General features: G+C 31.3%; 1 protein-coding gene across 1 annotated transcript; it reads right to left on the bottom strand.

The window, feature by feature from the left end:
• Positions 1 to 13383: 13383 nt before the first annotated feature.
• Positions 13384 to 16610, bottom strand: LOC105761683 (uncharacterized). Its single transcript, XM_012579561.2, has 4 exons — positions 15992 to 16610; positions 15463 to 15621; positions 14703 to 15371; positions 13384 to 14617 (listed from the first exon to the last, which is right to left on the bottom strand). Exons 1-4 carry the CDS (start codon positions 16325 to 16327, stop codon positions 13517 to 13519), a joined length of 2265 nt encoding a protein of 754 aa, XP_012435015.1. The 5' UTR covers positions 16328 to 16610; the 3' UTR covers positions 13384 to 13516.
• Between the last annotated feature and the right edge of the window lie 4822 nt (positions 16611 to 21432).

The raw sequence follows: 21432 nt of genomic DNA on the forward strand, positions 1-21432 counted from the left end.
ATTAATCACAATATAAGTATCACAATGATTTTAAACATGTTTGATCATAATTCATAACAAAAACTATTTGATAATTTTCTTTATAAAGAAAACAGTGAAATATAAGAAGATCATTAATATTTTTTAATTTATTATAGTTTATTTATTTCTTTGAATATTATATTGTCCTTAAAATAATTTACGTTTAAATCTTGATTTTTTTAAAAATAAGGTGAAATATTCTAAAAGAATAAGAATAAATATATAAAATAATTTGTATATTTTAAATTTTATATGTATCGAGCAATTTAATTTTATATTGTACTTAATTTTAAGTAATATGCCAAACATATTTTGCGACTTAATTTTTCAATCTATTAAACATGATTTACATGTTTATCTAAGCCTTTCAAGCATGGTACTTTTTTTACCATTGTAGTGGCAAAACTTGGCATTAAGGTTTAAGGGGTCTAATTAAATTTTTCAAAAATTTTGAGCATCTAATTAGAATTTTAAGAAAATTTATGAGTGTAATTTTAGAGGGCTTAATTAAACTTTTCAATTTTTTTAAACATTAATTAGAATTTGTAAAAGTTTTGGGATTCCTAGATAAAATTTTGAAAGGCATGGATTCTCTTACGTGTCGCCCCTTGTAAAATCTTGCCAACCATATCCCCTCATTTATTTCAGAAAAATCTTGACAGGTTGACTTTCTTAATATGTAAGATGTTTCTAAAAAATCAACCCAAAAATTTCCCTCCAAAACCTTCATTCCCTTCGCTATTTAAACAAGTCATCGGCCGCTCCACTCAAAAACAAACCCTAAAATTATCTTCTTCCATATATCCTTCATTGAAATTAGGGTTTTTGTCGAGTCCTAAAACAATGAGAAGAAAAAAAGGTCACGCTTGCATGATATCAAATGATAGTGCGAGAATAGGTAGTCTCAAGAAAAGGAGGTTCGGGCTAATGAAAAAGATGATGACTTGACTATTCCTTGTGTTGATAGTACTTGTCTTGTAATCTATAGCCCTGATGAAAGTGAGCTGATGGTGTGGCCGTCACACACCGAGGTGCAAGGAAAACTCGACGAGTACTAGAAGACGTCCGAGTTGGATTGGTTAAAGAAGATGGTAAATCAGGAAACCTACCTCAAAGCAAGGATCACCAAAGCTAATGAGCAATGACTGCATGCGCACATGTATAGAAAAAAAACAATTTAAAGGTGCGATTTTAACTGTAATTGGATAGTGCCAATTGTAATATATGTACTGTCAATGGAACATTAGAGCATTCCAAGGATCGAACCCAAAGAATTGCCGGTAAATGTGTTTATCAAGTTAATTACAAATTAAAAAATTACTAATCTAATCGAATCGGAGAACCTAAGAGCTTGATTCATCTTCATTTACAAAATTCTTTAACAAGAAAGGAGAAAGGAAATAAAAAAATTTACTCTAAAAAGAAAAGAGAAATCTAATATAAAAATGAAAAAAAAAACTTAACCCTAAAACAATGGAAAACTAAAGGAAACTATCAGCCAAAAAAATCTAAAATGATAGGCTTATAAAGTTGTATTTATAGCCTGCTAACATTTAACCTAACATCAATCATTTTGCCCTAAAGTGAAAAATAGACTTAAGCTTGTTGGATATAAAATTGCCTATGCAGGTTTTTCACCCGTCATGCAACGGTATCACGATACTCAGGCTTGGGTGTCACGATAACCACAAAATTCTTGAGATTGGGAATCTTAGGGTGTTGGTATCACGATAACATTACTAGGTATCCCCATATCATTGTAGTTGGCCTGAATTCTCTTCTATAACCATTACCCAGGCTTGGGTTTCACGATACCCATAAAATTCTTAAGATTGGGGATCTTGGGGAGTCGGTATCACGATATGTAACACCCCTTACCCGTATTCAACTCCGGAATAGGGTATGAGGCATTACTAGAACACTTACACATGTAAACGTATTAAACCGAGTTACAAAATTTCATTCAAATTTAAACTCTTCAAATTTTTAACATGCTTTTATAATTCTTTACAACATATCCTCAAAATATTATATTCATAACAAATAGGGCCTACGAGACCCGATACTTACTCATGTAATTCAAAGCTCCATTTTCATTTTATTCAATTCACAATCTTTCATGTTCACAATTCAAATCAATTTCTCAATCCAATATATATATATTTCAATACCACACTCTCATACTATGAAACTTTATTTTCCCATAAGAGCTTAAACCATGATCATCACATATCAAAGACAAATGTTCTTGACATTTCCATCACATAGACCGAATTAATCAATGCAACTCAATGATATAATCATCCATATATCATTATTATCACACACACACACACACACACACACACACACACACATATATATATATATATGTCATGACTAAATTTCTTAAACATTTGATCAATTGCTTTTCAATACCGCAATAGTTCCTTCAGTACCAATACGTATTTACCATTCAATTTAACATTTACCGATTATAATCGGGCATATGACCATTATACACAATTCTTTCATACATTTTATTGTCCTCCTCCTCCTCTCCATTCCATATCCTTTATGTATAAAACATGCTTAAATAGCATTATACATAATTTCACTATTCACTTATATTTAAATTCAAAGCTGTCTATTTGAGTCAGAGTCACTAAATCATTTTTATCCAAAGCTACAGAGCTCTAAATTAAGATCTGTTAATTTTCCTTGAAACTATACTCACATATATTCTTACCATAAAATTTTCAGAATTTTTTACTTAGCCAATTAGTACATTTTATTCTTTAAAGTCACCCCTATTTCACTGCTCAACATCTCTGACCTCTCTTCACTAAAAATGAATTATCTCATTGTACAGAACTCAGATGATATTTACGTTTGTTCCCTTTGAAAATAGACTCATTAAGAATTCTAAGCATATAAATTGTAACTCATAATAATTTTTTAAAATTTTTAATTATTTTCCAAATTCAGAACAGGGGGTTCCGAAATCAATCTGACCTTGCCTCACTAAAATTCAAATATCTCAAAATGTATAACTCTTTTGCTTTCTCTGTTTCTTTTATGTAAAAATAGACTCCTTAATCTTTCATTTCATATCTTATTCACTCTATAATTCAATTTCCACCATTTTTGGTGATTTTTCAAAGTTACACTATTGTTACTATCCAAAACTATTTTGTTGCTAATTCTACTTTTTCATAATTTCACTTTTAATCACTATTCAATTCAAAATTCACTTTTCCATTTTCAAGTCAATATTCAATTCAATTCCACACATATATTCATTATTCAATTACACTTAATCGTTACATGATCTCATGTATTTTCACTTAGTCAATTTCCCATTGAACACTCGGAATATACACGGACACGTAGAGAATTAGCACATAAGTGCCACACTGATATGTAGCCGAAGCTACCACTGATATGTAGCCGAAGCTACCACTGAAATGTAGCCAAAGCTACCACTGATCAATAACACTGGAAATGTCCACGGGCCTGCTCACACAAGTTGTCAAGTGTCTGCAACACATGCTAGATCACCCAGCACCCAGGACTCACTGTAACACTGTAACACTGATCTCTAGTGACATGTCACTTGTATCCACTTCTATTCCTAAGTTCAACCGGGAATTTACACTTAACACTTTATTTTCAACACTTTATCACTTGAATAATTCATGAACAATTTTCCGTCCACATTCAATATTGATTCACATATCAAATAAAATTCACAATTTATAAAAGTATATTACTATTATTTACACATAACTTACTTTGATGCAACAATATAAAAATTTAGCAATTTAGTCTTTAATCTTTTCTTTTCTCCGGTCAATGTTGATTCCACTTATTTCTTGATCTATAATAACACATTTGACTTATTTAGTACTCACATTTATCAAAACAGTCCTTGACTCAAACTTTGGCAAAATTACAATTTTGCCCCTAAACTTTTGCATATTTACACTTTTTCCCCAAAGCTCGTAAATTAAACTTAATCCCTTATTCTTATGTATTATGGCATGCTGAACATTTTTCCCTTCTATGGCAACATCAAATTCCCACTTTAACACTTACTTATGAACTTTTAGTATTTTTATCGATTTTGTCGTTTTACTCGTTTTTACTCAAAATCGCTTAGCAAAAGTTGCTTAACATAATTTCTAGCTTCATATTCTACCATAAAACATCAAAATAAACACATTTCACATATGGGTATTTTTCCAAATATAAACCCTAGATTAAATTATTGCTAGAATAAGCAAAATCCAGTCCCTGAGGATTTGACCCTACTTCCCTTTTACTATTCTTTTTCATTATTTATTAGGGATAGGATATTTTTGGTGCTTTCAACGACCGCATCATAGACTTAAGCTTGCTGGACATAAAATTGCCTCTGTAGTTTTTTCACCCATCAAGTAGGGTATTGCAATACCCATTATTCGGTATCATAATATATATATCACTATAGTTGGCCTAAATTCTTTTCATTTTAGCACTGTCAAGGGTATCACAACTTCAATGGCCTCAGTGTCATGATACCCCCTTCCTAAAGGTGATTTCTTCAATTTTGGGCCATCATCGACTTCTTAAACCACTCAATTACATTGTTAGGTTTCCCATGGCACGATTGGCCAATCTGGGTCTCAAAATGGTGTAAAAATTAATTTAAAACGTTTATTAATGCTTAGAACTAAAAATTAACAAAAGAAATGTAAACTTTTTAAGCGTAAGCTACTTAAGTGTATTAGAGAGCCTAATTTGATGTATCAAATTACGACAGATAAAGTAGTTAAGGAAGCTACAAAGGAGGAACAATGAAGTTGAAATGGACCATTTGATGTATCAATTTGAGCAAGGGAAAAGGTTTGATGAGTTTAACAATAGTGAACTTAATGGGCTAATATGGTTGGTGGAGGAGAAGGTGGAAGAGATACAGAAACATATCGAGTTCTTTCATTGACTCCCTCACGGAGACCTGACAACTCAAACAATTGGCGGCAAACACAAGCCACTGATGTTGGATCAATGATTTACCAATATTGTTAATAGAACATACTATTGGTGATATTGTGGCTCAAGACAACCTAGGGTTGTTGCCAGGACATACACTTGGTGGCAAATCTGACGTGGGGGTGCCTTTATATGGATATTTAAGAGGAACCACCACCGATATGGGGCAGCAACTATTGGGTTTTAAGCCTTTTGGTAGTGGTGCAATTGAAAATGGGTTTCCTCGTGGAAGTACTATCGGAAGCAGCACTATATTTGGTGCCTTTGGGAACAATATAAGGATGGGAGGCAACGGCGAATTTCGAGGGGCGGGCAAGAGCTTTGGCCTCCTCAAATGGAAAATTTGTTTTTTAGTCTCCTAGTAAATGATAGAATTAAAAGTTATTATGTGGTAAAATTGTACTCCCCCCCCCCCAATAAAAAAATTTCTATATAGTCCTTTCAAAGTGATGAAATCATAAGTGAATATAAAATAAAATTACACTTTAACCTCACAAAAATTTATAATACAATTTCGACCCCCTTAAAAAAATTAGGATTTCCCTTATGACAAGTTAGTATATTTTTAATTTTAAAAGTTATGTTAATTTATCAATTTCAACTCTTTTCTTCAATATTAAATTGTTCACTTATATAACAATGGGATTAATTGCTCGACAACTTATAATACAATGATCCACCAAGTTTGTATTTGATGTTTTGTCTATATAAATTAATACACATCAATAAATTAGATCATGTCTTCTTATTGTTGAACAAAAAAAATGAGCGATCTAAAGAGAATCCACCAGTTCAAGTGATATTGGAGACATATCTAACTTGATCTTAACTATGGTTAATTAATCGAGACCCTAGCTAGATCATTACGGATTGAAAAAAATTGTTTCTCCAAACTATGAAGTTATCATGAGTATCAAAATCCAAAAATTTTCTTGAAGGACCAAAATTAAAGAATAAATTTGAGAGAGTAAAAATGTAAGTTTACTTTTATACTAACTTAGAATCATATTCGACTTTGTAAAGAAATTATATGAAGAAGAATTGTCAAATTTCCTGCACCCAAGATTGAAATTTTTGAATCACTTGAAAACATAATTTTGATCAACCTATCAATTTTAGCTTTGCAACTTATCTCATATTATTTGTGTTTATGATATTCAAAATTCATAAATTCAAGAACAAATAATTAGATGCCATTTCATCAATTGAATAAATCAAAATCAACTATATCATTTCCATAATTAGAATTTGTAAAAGTTTTGGGATTCCTAGATAAAATTTTGAAAGGCATGGATTCTCTTACGTGTCGCCCCTTGTAAAATCTTGCCAACCATATCCCCTCATTTATTTCAAAAAAATCTTGACAGGTGGACTTTCTTAATATGTAAGATGTTTCTAAAAAATCAACCCAAAAATTTCCCTCCAAAACCTTCATTCCCTTCGCTATTTAAACAAGTCATTGGCCGCTCCACTCAGAAACAAACCCTAAAATTATCTTCTTCCATATATCCTTCATTGAAATTAGGGTTTTTGTCAAGTCCTAAAACAATGAGAAGAAAAAAAGGTCACACTTGCATGATATCTAATGATAGTGTGAGAATAGGTAGTCTCAAGAAAAGGAGGTTCGGGCTAATGAAAAAGATGATGACTTGACTATTCCTTGTGTTGATAGTACTTGTCTTGTAATCTATAGCCCTGATGAAAGTGAGCTGACGGTGTGGCCGTCACACACCGAGTTGCAAGGAAAACTCGACGAGTACTAGAAGACGTCCGAGTTAGATCGGTTAAAGAAGATGGTAAATCAGGAAACCTACCTCAAAGCAAGGATCACCAAAGCCAATGAGCAGTGACTGCATGCGCACATGTATAGAAAAAAAACAATTTAAAGGTGCAATTTTAACTGTAATTGGATAGTGCCAATTGTAATATATGTACTGTCAATGGAACATTAGAGCATTCCAAGGATCGAACCCAAAGAATTGCCGGTAAATGTGTTTATCAAGTTAATTACAAATTAAAAAATTACTAATCTAATCGAATCGGAGAACCTAAGAGCTTGATTCATCTTCATTTACAAAAGTCTTTAACAAGAAAGGAGAAAGGAAATAAAAAAATTTACTCTAGAAAGAAAAGAGAAAATCTAATATAAAAATGAAAAAAAACTTAACCCTAAAACAATAGAAAACTAAAAAAAACTATCAGCCAAAAAAATCTAAAATGATAGGCTTATAAAGTTGTATTTATAGCCTGCTAACATCTAAGCTAACATCAATCATTTTGCCCTAAAGTGAAAAATAGACTTAAGCTTGTTGGATATAAAATTGCCTATGCAGGTTTTTCACCCGTCATGCAACGGTATCGCGATACTCAGGCTTGGGTGTCACGATACCCACAAAATTCTTGAGATTGGGAATCTTAGGGTGTTGGTATCATGATAACATTACTAGGTATCCCCATATCATTGTAGTTGGCCTGAATTCTCTTCTATAACCATTACCCAGGCTTGGGTTTCACGATACCCATAAAATTCTTAAGATTGGGGATCTTGGGGAGTCGGCATCACGATAACCATTACTAGGTATCCCCATATCATTGTAGTTGGCCTGAATTCTCTTCATTTCAGCACTTTCAGGGGTATCACGACTTCTATTGCCTGAGTGTCGTGATATCCCTTTTCCTAGAGGTGATTTCTTCGATTTTAGGTCATCTTCAACTCATTACACCACTCAATCACATTGTTAGGTTTCCCATAGTACGATTCGCTAATTTGGGTCTCAAAATGGTGTTAAAATTAAACAAAAAATTTTATTAATGCTTAGAACTAAAAATCAAGAAAAACATGTAAAAGATATGTAAATTGCTTATGAATAAGCTTCTCAAGTGTACTAGAGATCCTAATTTGATGTATCAAATTACGGTAGATCAAGCAGCTAAGGAAGTTACAAAGGAGGAACAAATAAGTTGAAATGGGCCATTTGATACTTCAAATTGAACGAGGGAAAGGGGTTGATGAGCTCGACAATGGTACTGAACTTCATGGGCTAATATGGTTGGTGGAGGAGAAGATGGAAGAGATGCGAAAACGTATCGAGTTCTTTCATTTACTCCCTCACAGAGACCCGACAGCTCAAACAGTTGACAGCAGACACAAGCCATTAATGTTGGCTCAATGGTTTACCAATATGATAAACAACAATGAAAATACTTTTGGTGATATTTTGGCTCAAGACAACCTATGGTTTCTGCCAGGACGTACACTTGGTGGAAAATTCAACGTAGGGGTGCCATTATATAGAGATTTAAAAGGAACCACCACCGATATAGGGCAATAACTATGGGTTTTAATCCTTTTGGTGGTGGTGCAATTAAAATAGGATTGCCTCATGTGAGTACTATCAGAAGCAGCAATATATTTGGTGCCTTTGGGAACGATATAGGGATGAGAGGCAAAGGTGAATTTAGAGGGGTAAGAAAAGGCTTTTTCCCCCCTCAAATGGAAAATTTGTTTTTTAGTTCCCTAATAAGTGATAGAATTAAAAGTTATTGTGTGGTAAAATTGTACTTTGGCCCCCCAAAATAAAAAGATTTCTATATAGTCCTTTTAAAGTGATGAAATCATAAGTGAATACAAAATACAATTACACTTTAACCCAACAAAAAAATTTATAATACAATTTCAACCCCCTTACAAAAATAAGAATTTTCCCCTGATGACAAGATAGTATTTTTCAATGTTAATAGGTATCGTAGTTTATCAATTTCAACTCTTTTCTTCAACATTAAATTGTTCACTTATATAACAATGGGATTAATTGTTAACAACTTATAATACAATGACCCACCAAGTTTGTATATGATGTATTGTCTATATAAATTAATACATGTCAATAAATTAAATAATGTATTCTTATTGTTGAACAAAAAAATGAATGAGTAATCCAAAGAGAACCCACCACTTCAAGTGATATTGGAGACATATCTCATTCAATCTTAACTATGGTTAATTAATCAAGACTCTAGCCAGATCATTATGGATTGAGAATGATTGTTTCTCTAAACCAAAAAGTTACCATAAGTATTAAGATCTAATATAGTTTGTCACATACAAGTACGGGTGAGCAAAATTTGATTCGGCTCAAAAAATTGAAAAAAAAAATTCAAATTTTGAATTATTCAAATCGAGTTAATTGAATCAACTCGAATCTTTTTTTTAATTTCGGGTTCTAGTCGAGTTGTGTTTTCGAATTCGAATATTTGAATAATTCGAATAAATTGAATATCAAACTATATTACATTAAATTTTAAATTTATATTATTCCAAAGCCCAGTTTCCCCCCAAAAACCGTCTGCCCCCAACCGGCCAGCCCACCATTTTCCCAATTTTCCCCAAATTAAACCCCCAAATCCATTCTTCTTCTTCAAAAATTCCTAAATTAAACTCTCCATTCTTCTTCTTCCTCATTTGGTCATTCAACCCCCTCCCCCAAATCAAAATCCCTACCTCCATTCTTCTTCTTCTTCATCAGTTCATTGAGCTTTCTTAGGTTAGGCAAATGCCTCACCATCTCCGTAAAAAAAATATTTTTAAAAAAGTTTACATAAAAATAAACACCAAAGCAATTTTTTAAAATTTAACTCAAACAAATATATTTGATTCGATTCGATTCGAATTTCATCTCACTCAACTCGATTAGAGAGAATTTCAAATCGAGTTAGGATGATAAAATAGGATTCGTCAACTCAATTAACTCAAAATTTTAATATATGCGTCTCATTTACATATCCATACGAATCATACGCATAGGCATCCTAATACCGCTAGCCTCCACAATCACCATCATAGCTCCAATTGGCTATTGAATCTCAATTCGTCGAACTTGACCAATCGTCATATCCAAATTGGTCACTCGTCCACCTATAACAATTGTCAGACATGATTAAACATAGTTTTCAACAAGGCAAAAAATTTAAATTAATAAAAAGAAAATAAGAATCTATATAATTCCCTCATCTTTCGAGTAATATTATCTCACAAACAACTAACTTAACTAACACATTTACACTATTACAATACCTGCAATGACACCAACAACTTGACTGCACGCTAGTGTACGAACATTGAGTAGAGAATTAGCACAAAATATAAAGAATTAGAAGTGGCTTTTATTGCAAGTGTGATAGGTCAGTTATAATATTTATATGTGTTACAATGGAACACGAAGTATTCCAATGACCGAACCTAAGGGATTGTCAATTGATAAGTGCAATCTTCAAGCTAATTACAAGTTAAGTAATTACTAGCCTAATTGAATTGGAAATTATTAGTGCAAACCAAATGGAAAATTGTATTAAAACTGATTCTAAATCAACAAATAAGAACACTAACTAATTTTCATCCTTTTTACTAAAAACGATAAAAATGGATTTAACCGATAGTCAAATGATTTGTTAATCACTAATTAAACTAATAAATCTATGTTGATTATATTGTTTGTCACTCTTAACTAGGAATCTCCTCTCAGTCTCATCCTAAACTAAAAGATACCATCTAAGCTCTCCTCTCAGTCTCACTTAGGCATATAAACCTCCTCTTGGTCTCACAATTTAGCATAAAAGTATCAAAATCCTACACGATAGAGTCTTCTCTCAGTCTCGGCTATCTAAATCTTCCACTAAAGGCATCAATTCTAGTGTAATATGCAATTCAATAGAATTGAACAAACAAATAATCAAAACATAGATAATAACTTAGTTAAGTAACTAACTCATCAATCAACCAATAAAACAATTTAGCACATGATAAAGCTCAACAACCAAATAAATATTTCATCGAGTAGTTGGTAAGCAAAATATAAAAGTAAAGGTAAGAAATGTTTATTTAGATGTAGAACCCATGAAGCCCAAAAGATTGATCCATCTCCATTTACAGAATTTTTAATTAAAAATTAAGAAATAAAAAATAAAATAAAATATATTCTAAAAAGAAAATAGAAGAGAAAAGTCACTCTAAAAATGAGAAGAAAAGAAAAGAATAAAAACCTGTCTAATGTCTAACCCAATTCTACACTACCCTACTCATCTAGCCATCTACTAAAATGAGAATAAATTTTGGTTTATATGGGACACAATTAAAAGACTAAAATGCCCTTAATGTTTTTACAATGTTTAGGGATTTTAATTAAAGAATGATTGTAAAATGCCCTTAAAAACGCAAGTCAGCGTCCTTTGTAAACACTGTGACGTCGACTACTCGTCACGACATTAGGTTGCAATGTTGCAACGTCAAGTGTTTCCACATCACGACAAGGTATCTGTTTTGGTCCCAATGTGTTTGTCCTCAATGTCACTACTTCCTTGACTTGTGGCCGCGACCTAGGCTACAGTTCCTTCCTCAAAGTGCTTCTTTAGTTCCCAATTGGTCTTATATAACTACATAACCTTATTTAGATATCAAAATCATAAAATAACATAGAAATTGCTTAAAATCACACTTTTACTACTTAAACACATAAAAACACAAATTGACTCTAAAATGACTCGATTCTACTTCAAACATGTTAAAATGTGTGCAAAGGAACAACAAATAAATAGGTCAAATTACGGTAGATCAATGGCTGACATGCACCAAACTACAAATAATTTAAACACAACAATTACGTACAAGAAAACAAATTGATTTGAAAACAATTTAAGGGTAAAAGCAACATTAGTTTCTTACCTCTACTCATTCTTCAAAAATATTTTTTGCTATTTTAATTTTATTTAATATTTGATTTAATGTCTTGTCAGCAACTATAAAGCCTTGACATTTTATCAACAGCAAAGTTAATGTGTAGGGACTAAAATGCCAAATTTTCTAATGTACAAAGACTAAAATGTTTCTTTTAATAGTAGAAGGACTAAAATGAACTTTATGGTGTGGTACAAGGAAACCAACTTAAAATTTGAAACCTAAATAAGGATGTCTAGTGAAATTAATCTATTCTTTTTTATTCTTTTGTAACAAGCCCAAGAATAAGGTAACTTAGTGTTCAATTTGGCTGCTAAACGGGTAGTTCAAATTGGGGTGTAATCTAATCGAGTCAAACTTGAGTAGTAGCATGCTTGAGCTAGAGTTAACTCAGAATTTAAGGCTTAATACTTGGTTCAAACTCAATCGAACATGAATTTCTAAGCTCAAGCTTGATTAAGTTAGCTTGTATTCAAGTTCACATCTTGTATTCAAGTTTGGATCTAGCATGTTAAAAAGTTTGACATTTAACACTCAAACCAACAACAAAGTTGACAGAAAGATCTAATTGATACAATATCAATACTTTAAATACTCAATTAAAACATTTTGAAATTTGAAAATCAACTTACAATTTTAAAACCTAATTCGAGGATGTCTAGTGAAATTAATCCAATTCTTTTATATTATTTTGTAAACGAAGTCCCAACGGCAGGGTAACCAGAAAATGAATGTTTGAATAACAGTAAAGGAATAATTCAGAAACTAAAAGGTCATAGCTACAACGTGTTTGGTATAATAATTCAACTTGTTGACGAGGTTTTGGCAGATAAGAAAGTGATTGAAAGAATAAAAAATAAGCAACTTTACAAGAAAGTTTCCTCTTTTTTTCCCCTGAAAAATAAAATGGACCATGTGTTCCAAAGAATCTTCTTTTTTCTCGGAATCCAAACACCAACCATGAAAAAGTTCAGCTTTACCTTCTGCAGGATACACAGAGAAAGAAAAGAAAATCTGGGTTTTTAGTCAGAAAATCATATTAGTCATCAGCAAATCATATGGGAAATTGGAACCCGTTATATCATAATAACTGTTTCTAGATTTTATTTATGGGTAAACTATTATCATTTAATTATTCAATTTTGTCGTAACTTTTAAAATTGACATAATGACAATTTTAACCCTTAATGTTTATAAATTATGTCAATTTAATCTATTTTAAAGAATTCAACTCTCAAACATTTACACATAATGTAATTTAAGTTTTTTTTGTAATTTTATCTTTTAAAAGAACAAGAAAAGATTAAATTTATTATCTTATTAAGCATTTTCATTTTTGAACATTTTCAATCAAATTCATGAGGTAAAAGGATCACAAAGAAAAATTAAAGTACAAAAAACTAAATTATACAATGTGTAAATGTTGAGAGTTAGATTTTAGAATTAAGACTAAATTGACATAATGTCTAAATGTTAAATATTAAAGTTGCTATTATATCACTTTTAAAAGATTGAATAATTGTGTAATAATTTTGTAACTTTTTATAATTAAGTGACAAAAAAATTACTAATAGTTGGATGACTACTATTGTAGTTTACCTTTTTACTACACGAGAACATTTTGACAAAGATCAAAACTAATCCATGTTTAAACATACACCCGAGTTCAAATAACATAACAACGAGTTCCCCTTTTGTTAAAACAAGTTAGGGTAAATAACACTTCTTCCTAGAATTTACAGTAAGTTTTCTCTATGCAGCAACTTCAGTTAACGGAACTTCGACCAACAGCGGTTTTGTTGTTGTCATCGGAGTTGCAGAAGTCTCAGGTTTTGGTTGCCAGAACTCGGTATATTGGAATTCGATTTGTAACCGGTGATGTAACGGTGTTGATGCCATTAAACCCTTCTTAATATCAGCTTGCATTTCCCTAATAGGTATAGCAGCTAAGAAGCTCTTTATGTATTCCTTGCAAGACTCTTTTCCTTGACACACAACCTCCTCGGGTTCTGCGGGTTTGGTTAATACGGATCCTGAAACAGAACCGTCTTCCTTACTGTTGACTTGTTGAGCCTGTGAAATTTGCGGTTCGGTCGTAGCTGGTGCTACCTGCTGATCACCAGTTGGTTTCTCATCTGATGATTGAGTTGCATTTGGTAGCTTGTGAATTACGGTATTGTTGTCGAATTTCAAAATGTAAGCTTGATTGCATCCTTCATAAAGCCGCTCTCCTAATGTGTCGATGATGTAGTAAGCTTCCGGTTCGACCTTAAGGATAAAAAAATGGTCGTTCCAACTAACGATGTAAACATGCGATTCACCACTTTTTAGACATTCTTCACCGGCACGATTGATCTCATCCCAAATGCTATCAAAAGACATTGCACCATGCAAAAAATCAAACTTTTCCTCATCCATTCCCTCCGGATGGAAAAACCCGATAAAGGACTTTCTTGGAACTACAGTAAGGGGACGTATTTTTGCTTGGAGAACAGTCTCGAGATCAAAGTGCTTGTCGGGGAACCGCTCCCTATAAGTCTCATTTTCACAGAGATTCCTCCATTCCAGCGAGCCGTCTCTGATCAAACTATCAAGTTGAGACTTAATTGGCATCAGATCACGATTCTTCTGAAACCAATCGGCAATAACAGCAACAAGGGCCGTACATGCACTTTCACCGGCAGCTCGCTCGTTTCGTTGATCAATAGAAGCAAAGAAGACTTGCGCTCGAAGCTTCATGTGTCCATCACGGCTTACCACTTCTTTTTGTTCCCAAGTCCCAACAGCAAAATTATCATCCCCGAATTCAGAAACCGAAGAACGATTAGCAGATGAATCTTCATCTTTGTGCCACTGCCAATATCAAAATCCCAAATCAGATACACAAACACATGCAATTTAAACTTTACGAGAAAAAAAATCGAAAAATGATTCTTACCCCGAGTGCAAGAGATTCATCCGAGCTAAGTTGACGGCGGTCAAAATCGATGTCATCTCCACCTTCTTCTCCATATGATTTCTTCAACAATGGCTCCCCTTTGGCTTTCGGGGATCTGAAACTCAGTTTCCTTTTTCTCCAAGGCAAAATGCTGCGTTTCGAACTCTGCAGCAATGAAGGCTCCAACACTGATGTAGCAGAATCCTCAACATTTGAGCAGCCAACATCGGATTTACAATTGCTGTAGTAAACCCAATCCTCACCTTCCTCGATCTTCAAACTGGAGTAAAACGATCCTCCAGCAAAATTTGCATACGCCAAAGTACCGTAACTAAATGACTTCCGAACAACCGAATCATCCTTTCCCTCATCCGATTCTCCTTCGTCGAATTCATCAAGTGAATCTGTGTCCAACGGATACTCACCATCATCACTCCTAGCAGAACACCTTCCATCACTTCCCTCATCGTCACGACAAGCCTTTTTTGCTGTCCTTGTAGAAACATACTCTGTAAAAATTTTCACTTTTCTAAGACCAGCTTTAATTGCCGAAACCTCATCCTTTTCCATCGAGACCGGGAGAGGCGATGCAACAATGGGTACTAATGCTCTTTGTACCGGCTCAACAGTTTCTTGAGCAGCTCGTAATTCCAACAAACTAAGCGATATCTAAACAATCAACAAGACCCTAAAATTAGAACAAAACATAAAAACCAAAAGAATGATGAATCAATCATAGTTCCGCACAAAAGACACATACACAAAGTTGCAGACCAGGCTTGGTAGCACCAGCGGAGACTGTGAGTGGGAAATTTAACTCGAACCCTTTCTGTTCCGAAGAAGAAGCATATTCACCGAGATTCATCGATGCTGTCCCGATGATCAAAGGAAACTTGTTCTTAGCTCCCTGATTCAAGCCCTGCACCATGAAAACCAGTTCCTATTAGCTCGAAAAAGCTTCATCCATGTCCTAATTCCTAATCCCTCAAATGATCAGTTAATGAACCCCAGTTTCTACACATAGTCATGTTTATGTAAAGCTAAGACAGAACACAATTAGTCCAACAAACATGTAATAAAATTAGCAATAATTCCAACAAACCAATCTAATTAGCTTGAAAAAAGATTCATTCAATTCAACCAGTTTTAACAGTATAAAATGATTCTAAAATCTAAAAGTAAACCCAATCTGATGAAATTCTTACAGAACATTCAGACCAATCAAAGAAACACAAGAAAATGCCAAAAAAATAACCAAAAATTCTTGAATATTAAATTTTGGGACTTACATTCAAGACAGAGAAAGTGATCTCCCATGGATGAAAAACGTTTTCTTTATAAGCCGATAAGCTACAAAGGGTTTGGAACTCTTCATCCCATAGAACGACGCCGTTTTGGTCACCGGCGTCGGCTTCTTTCGTGAAATTCCTCTTGACCGTTCGTCTTAAAGAACTAAGGGAAGCCTTTGGACCTTTCCATCGAATCTCCACCGTTAATTTCTCCGGCTTATCTGTACTTTCCCTCACCGGATCCCACCCTTCTAGCCTCCTTACAATTAACTTAACCTCGTATTTTTTCGATGATAGAGGCGGCCATGGTCGCCACCTCATCATCTTCACCACCATTTAAAAAAAAAACTTAAAATTTTCGAATTGGTTACAAAAGAACAACTTGGGATTATTGAATCAAAGAGGGTAGTTTAAAAAAGGATCAAAATTGGAGATTTCTTTTAACAGATAGGAAGGGAATTGATTTGATTTTTGAAGAGCTAAAGAAAAACCAGTTGGTGAAAGAGAAAAGAACGGATGTTTTTATAGAATAAAGGGAGAGAGAAAGAAGAAAACAGAGTGAACGTTGGAAAGATGAACAAAAATGGAAGAATAAAAGGAGAGAAAAAAGGGACCATAGGGGTTAAATGGTTAACAACTACTCCAAGGGAACAAAAAGGGGAAGGGAAAATAATCCAAAGAAAGAGAGAGTTTTACTACATTTTATATAAATTTTAATATTTTTATTGTGGGTTAAAATTTGTCCTAAGTCCATGTATATTTCATAATTTTGAAATTTAGTCCCTATATTTATATTTTTATTTTTAGGAATTAACTCCTTTTACTTTTCGGTCCAATTTCAAATTTCAAGTTGAACTGTAATCACTGATAAAATTAATTTGCTAAAAAACCCTTAAGAAAATACAAAAAATCAATTAAGCCTCCATATCAAATTCGTACCTGAGTAAGACTTTATAATTAATTAATAGTTTCCATCATTAAAGCATTTATTAATTATCATTAATTTTTTAAAAGTGTTTTGCAATTAAAATAATATTTTTAAGTTAATATATTAAAAAGCCCTTAAACTATTATACTTTATTTAAATAAGTCCGTACAATTTTTTAATTAAAGCCCTTAACCTATGATTTTTACTCACAATAGCTCTTAATTTTAATATTAAAGTAAAAAATATTTTAAAATCTTAAACTAATTAATATTTTATGTTGATGTAAATTGCATGAAAATAATTTATTAAATAAGAAACAAAATATTATTTTAAATTTTCTTGAAAGTGGTTACATACATAACACGCTCACTCTTTTGAAAATAATTTATAATTTTCTATATATAACTTTAATGAGTCAACTTAATTATTTAGTAATTTTAGAAATTAATTTTCAGGTTTAGTCTAATTTGAATCAAAAGAAACCATCCTCAACTATACATATATAATTTTTTTATACAATACTTAGAAATACGCATAATCCCTCTCAACCCTTAAATAAGAGGATAAATACGCTTTAGCGTGCTCGAACCCACATCCTCTTGCATTGACAACAATATCAACACCAAACGAGTTAATACTCAATCAGCATAAATATAATTTTTTTGAATTATACATATATTTCTTTTTAAAAAAAGGGAAAGATACACCTAATATTGTTTGTTACATATGTATGCCTAATATTATAGAACTATATGCATATAGTATAACATAAATTTATTGAAGAGGACACTTTGATCCTAAATGTGAACATGGATGGCATTGCATCATTGTCTAATCAATTAATTTTGGATAAATTATATTTATTTATTATCTATACCATTTTTTTATATTTTCTTAATGTAATGTTCATGCACTTTGCATAATATTTTCATCATATTATCACACTATTTATATCCTTAAAATATTTGCATGTAAATTTATATTTTAATTAAAGAATATTCTTTGATTTAAAAAATAAATTGGAATCTTATTATAGATTTTGATTAATTATCCATAGGCTCATCCCAACTCATAAATAGGCAGATAATGCGTTTCAACGCACTCAAATCTATGTTTTCTTATATTAGCAACGATGCTTATGCCAATCGAACTGATACACAATTGTGGACGAGGTAATTTTTAATTAATATTTTAATTGAATTTAAATATTTTTTAAAATATTTCAAACTTTGAAAATATATCACATTGCATAAACAATAAGTATTTAAATATGTGAGGGTGGTTAGCTATTGGCTAAATATCTCTATTATTCAAAAAGATCATATAGTATTTAGTATATGGATATTTGTATTATTTAATTACAAGTCAACGTTTGAAGTTGATGCACCCAATTTTTGCCTCTTTCACACCACAAAGTACTATTCAAATTAATATTATTTTTTTTAATTTCATCCTTTGACTTTCATTGGCACTATGGGGTTTATTTATTTATTTATTTATTTTGCTTCATAGGGTGGGTTGGCATAATTTCATCCTTCTCCATTTTCTCAAAGAAAAAATTGTTATTTTGTTGAATTAAAGTGGCATTACATGGTATGGGTAAATTTTTAGATTATTTATGATTTTATATTTAAGTTGAATTCTCTCTATTTATTATTATTTGATTTAAGGTTTGATATTTTAAAATAAATAAAAAATAACTAAGATGTATAATGATTTTTAATCTTACTTGTAATTTTTTTAAAAATACCAAATAATATTTTTTTAAATATAAAATCTTTTAGAATGATGTTAATTACTCTATTTATTTTTAATCAATCGTTACGTTAGAAAACAATAAAATAATAGTAAATAAGTTATTCAAATTATGCTTCTTTGAATGCGCATAAGACTTTGGTAATATCAACAAAAATCAAATTTTTCGGATTTTGATCCCTGAAGTTCGAGTATTATTATCAAAGCGGAGCCCGGGGGCTGGTAGAGTCCTGCTCCTCCTATAATTATTTTTTATATTTAGTTTCCTTTAAAATTTATAAATTTTAAATTAATAAAGGTAAAATTATATTTTTATCCTCTAAAATGATAAAAATTTGATTTAATCCTTTAAAAATTATAAAAATGTAGACTTTTAAAATGGTGAATTTACATTTTTACTATCATAAAAATATACAATTTAAATTCGGCCCCTCTAAAAAAAAATTTGGCTTACCCCTGATTATTATGTGTATTTATGCATATGTGGTTTTCTTTTTTAAATTTTATTTTGATTTAAATTTCACCACATGTAAACTCATTTAAGATATACTTTGATTATCGGTTCAGATTTTATTTATTAATCAAGTTACTACAAAAATAGCATAATAATATTAAATTTAAAAACTTAATTTTATGAATAATAAATGTAATACCAACAAGTGGTTGGGTGTAATAGTAAGACACATAATTAAGAAGTACAACTATGAACAGTAACAGTACCAAAGGATGCAGGCAAGAGCCTTGGTGCCCCTTAAAATAAGAAAATTATAATTTTTACTCCCTATAATGTATAAAATTATAGGTTAGTATATGCAAATTGCACTTTGGCCCCTCAAAAAATGATAACATTTTAATTTAATCTTTTAAAAATTATAAAGATATTAATTAATACAATGGTGAAATTATATTTTAACTCTTATAAAAATACATAATTTAATTTCACCCCCTTAAATATTTTTTTTTACTTCACTCTAATCACGAATCCGGAACATAAAAAATAAAATACCAAAAAAAAGACTTTAAAAATTCATCACTTTCAAAAGTCCATTATGAAAGAAAGGAATTGAGAGGTTCTCAATTCCATAAAATTAAAGAAGAGAGACTCTCTCACACTAATAAGTTTTAAAAGTATATTTTCCTTCCACCCATCAATCATGGTGTGTGGGACAATTCCCCATTGGCTTTACAGCTTGGCCTTTTGGAAAATTGCTTGGAGTTCTTAGAGCCTTAGAAGTTGGGGCAACTCATCAACTTGCATTGCTTTCAAACATTTCTTAACCTCAAAATTGTCTTCAAATGATTGTTTTGTTGGCCAATTTTGATGATAAAGATTAGGGCCATGCTTAGTACATGTGGGGTTTTTAAACTTTAGACTTTTGGGTTGGCAAATTTGAAAATCGAGTTTAATCGTAAAATGATATGTAATCATAAAAATGATATCGATGTAATGGACGGTTTTGATTGAGATTCAAATATAACACCGATCATTTTTGAATGAAAAATGATTATTTCTTTTTAGAAAATTGGTGGTGAGAAATTTTGATAATTGCTTATTTCATTCTACGTCATCTTACCTTTTAAAATTACCAATTTATCCCTTAAAATATTATATATTTATTTTATTTATATTCTTAATGTATGTATTAAAATCTATTATTTTAATATATCATTAAGTTAAAAAAAAAGCAAGCTATACTTAAGGTCACTAAATTATTGGTAAGTTTACGTTTGGTCACTCAATTTTGTCACTCAATTTTAAAAAGTTACAAAATGGTCATTGAACTATTTGAAAGTTTTCATTTAAGTTACAATAACTACACACAACCTATTATTCCCTTCTCTTCTACAGTTCGGTTTTTTTTTTCATGAAACGGTTTTGAACATCACAAATATGTGAACCAAAATCCAAACAATTTTCTTCTTTGATCTCCGACATTGGCCGTGACATTGCCTTGAATCTAATATATGTTTTTTTTACTTTTTGAGGGATACTAATCCACCATACCAATCGTCAAATCGTCACTTAAAGCTCTGTAGTTGAGCTTTAAAAAAAAATTGACAAACCTATAACTTAACTAAAAACTTTCGAATAATTCAATGACTAAAATGAAAACTTTAGAATAGTTTAGTAAACTTGAATGTAATTTACCCTTAAATAACATACCATTAAAAAAAAGTCACTCGGTCCTTTTATTATGGTCCAAATGCTCTTCAATGACTTTAGCAATAGACTTTTGCAAGCTTGAAATTAAATTAATGTCCTTCCATCTATAATAACCCCAACTATCCCTTAAAATATTGTTCATACAAATCTTCCAATAGTAGGTTATAAGAAAATAAAAGCTACTTCTATTATATCAATGATTTTTTCTAAATTCTTTAAATATATTTTATCAATTTAATTGTCGATTTTCGATTCAATCAATTATATCGAGTTAAATTCATTCGCAACTTACTTTTCTACATTAAGAAATATTCTTTAATTGTCAATTTATGATACCAAAAGGATGAAAGTAATATTGTTTATTATGATGAAAACTAAGTCCAATATACATATATAATACACCAAGTAACCATCATGGAAAATGACTAATAGATAAATTTCTTTCCAAAAAATACATATAGATAGGAGAAAATTAAATTAAAATAAAATAATATGGTAACTTAATTTTCAAGGGTCGAGGTTGTCATGTTACATTGTTAAAAACGATCCTCATCCAATTTTTATTGGGACCTAACTCATCATTTATTATTTTAT

The sequence above is a fragment of the Gossypium raimondii genome, chromosome 11, assembly GCF_025698545.1.
Source record: "Gossypium raimondii isolate GPD5lz chromosome 11, ASM2569854v1, whole genome shotgun sequence".
In the NCBI taxonomy this organism is placed as follows: Eukaryota; Viridiplantae; Streptophyta; class Magnoliopsida; order Malvales; family Malvaceae; genus Gossypium; species Gossypium raimondii.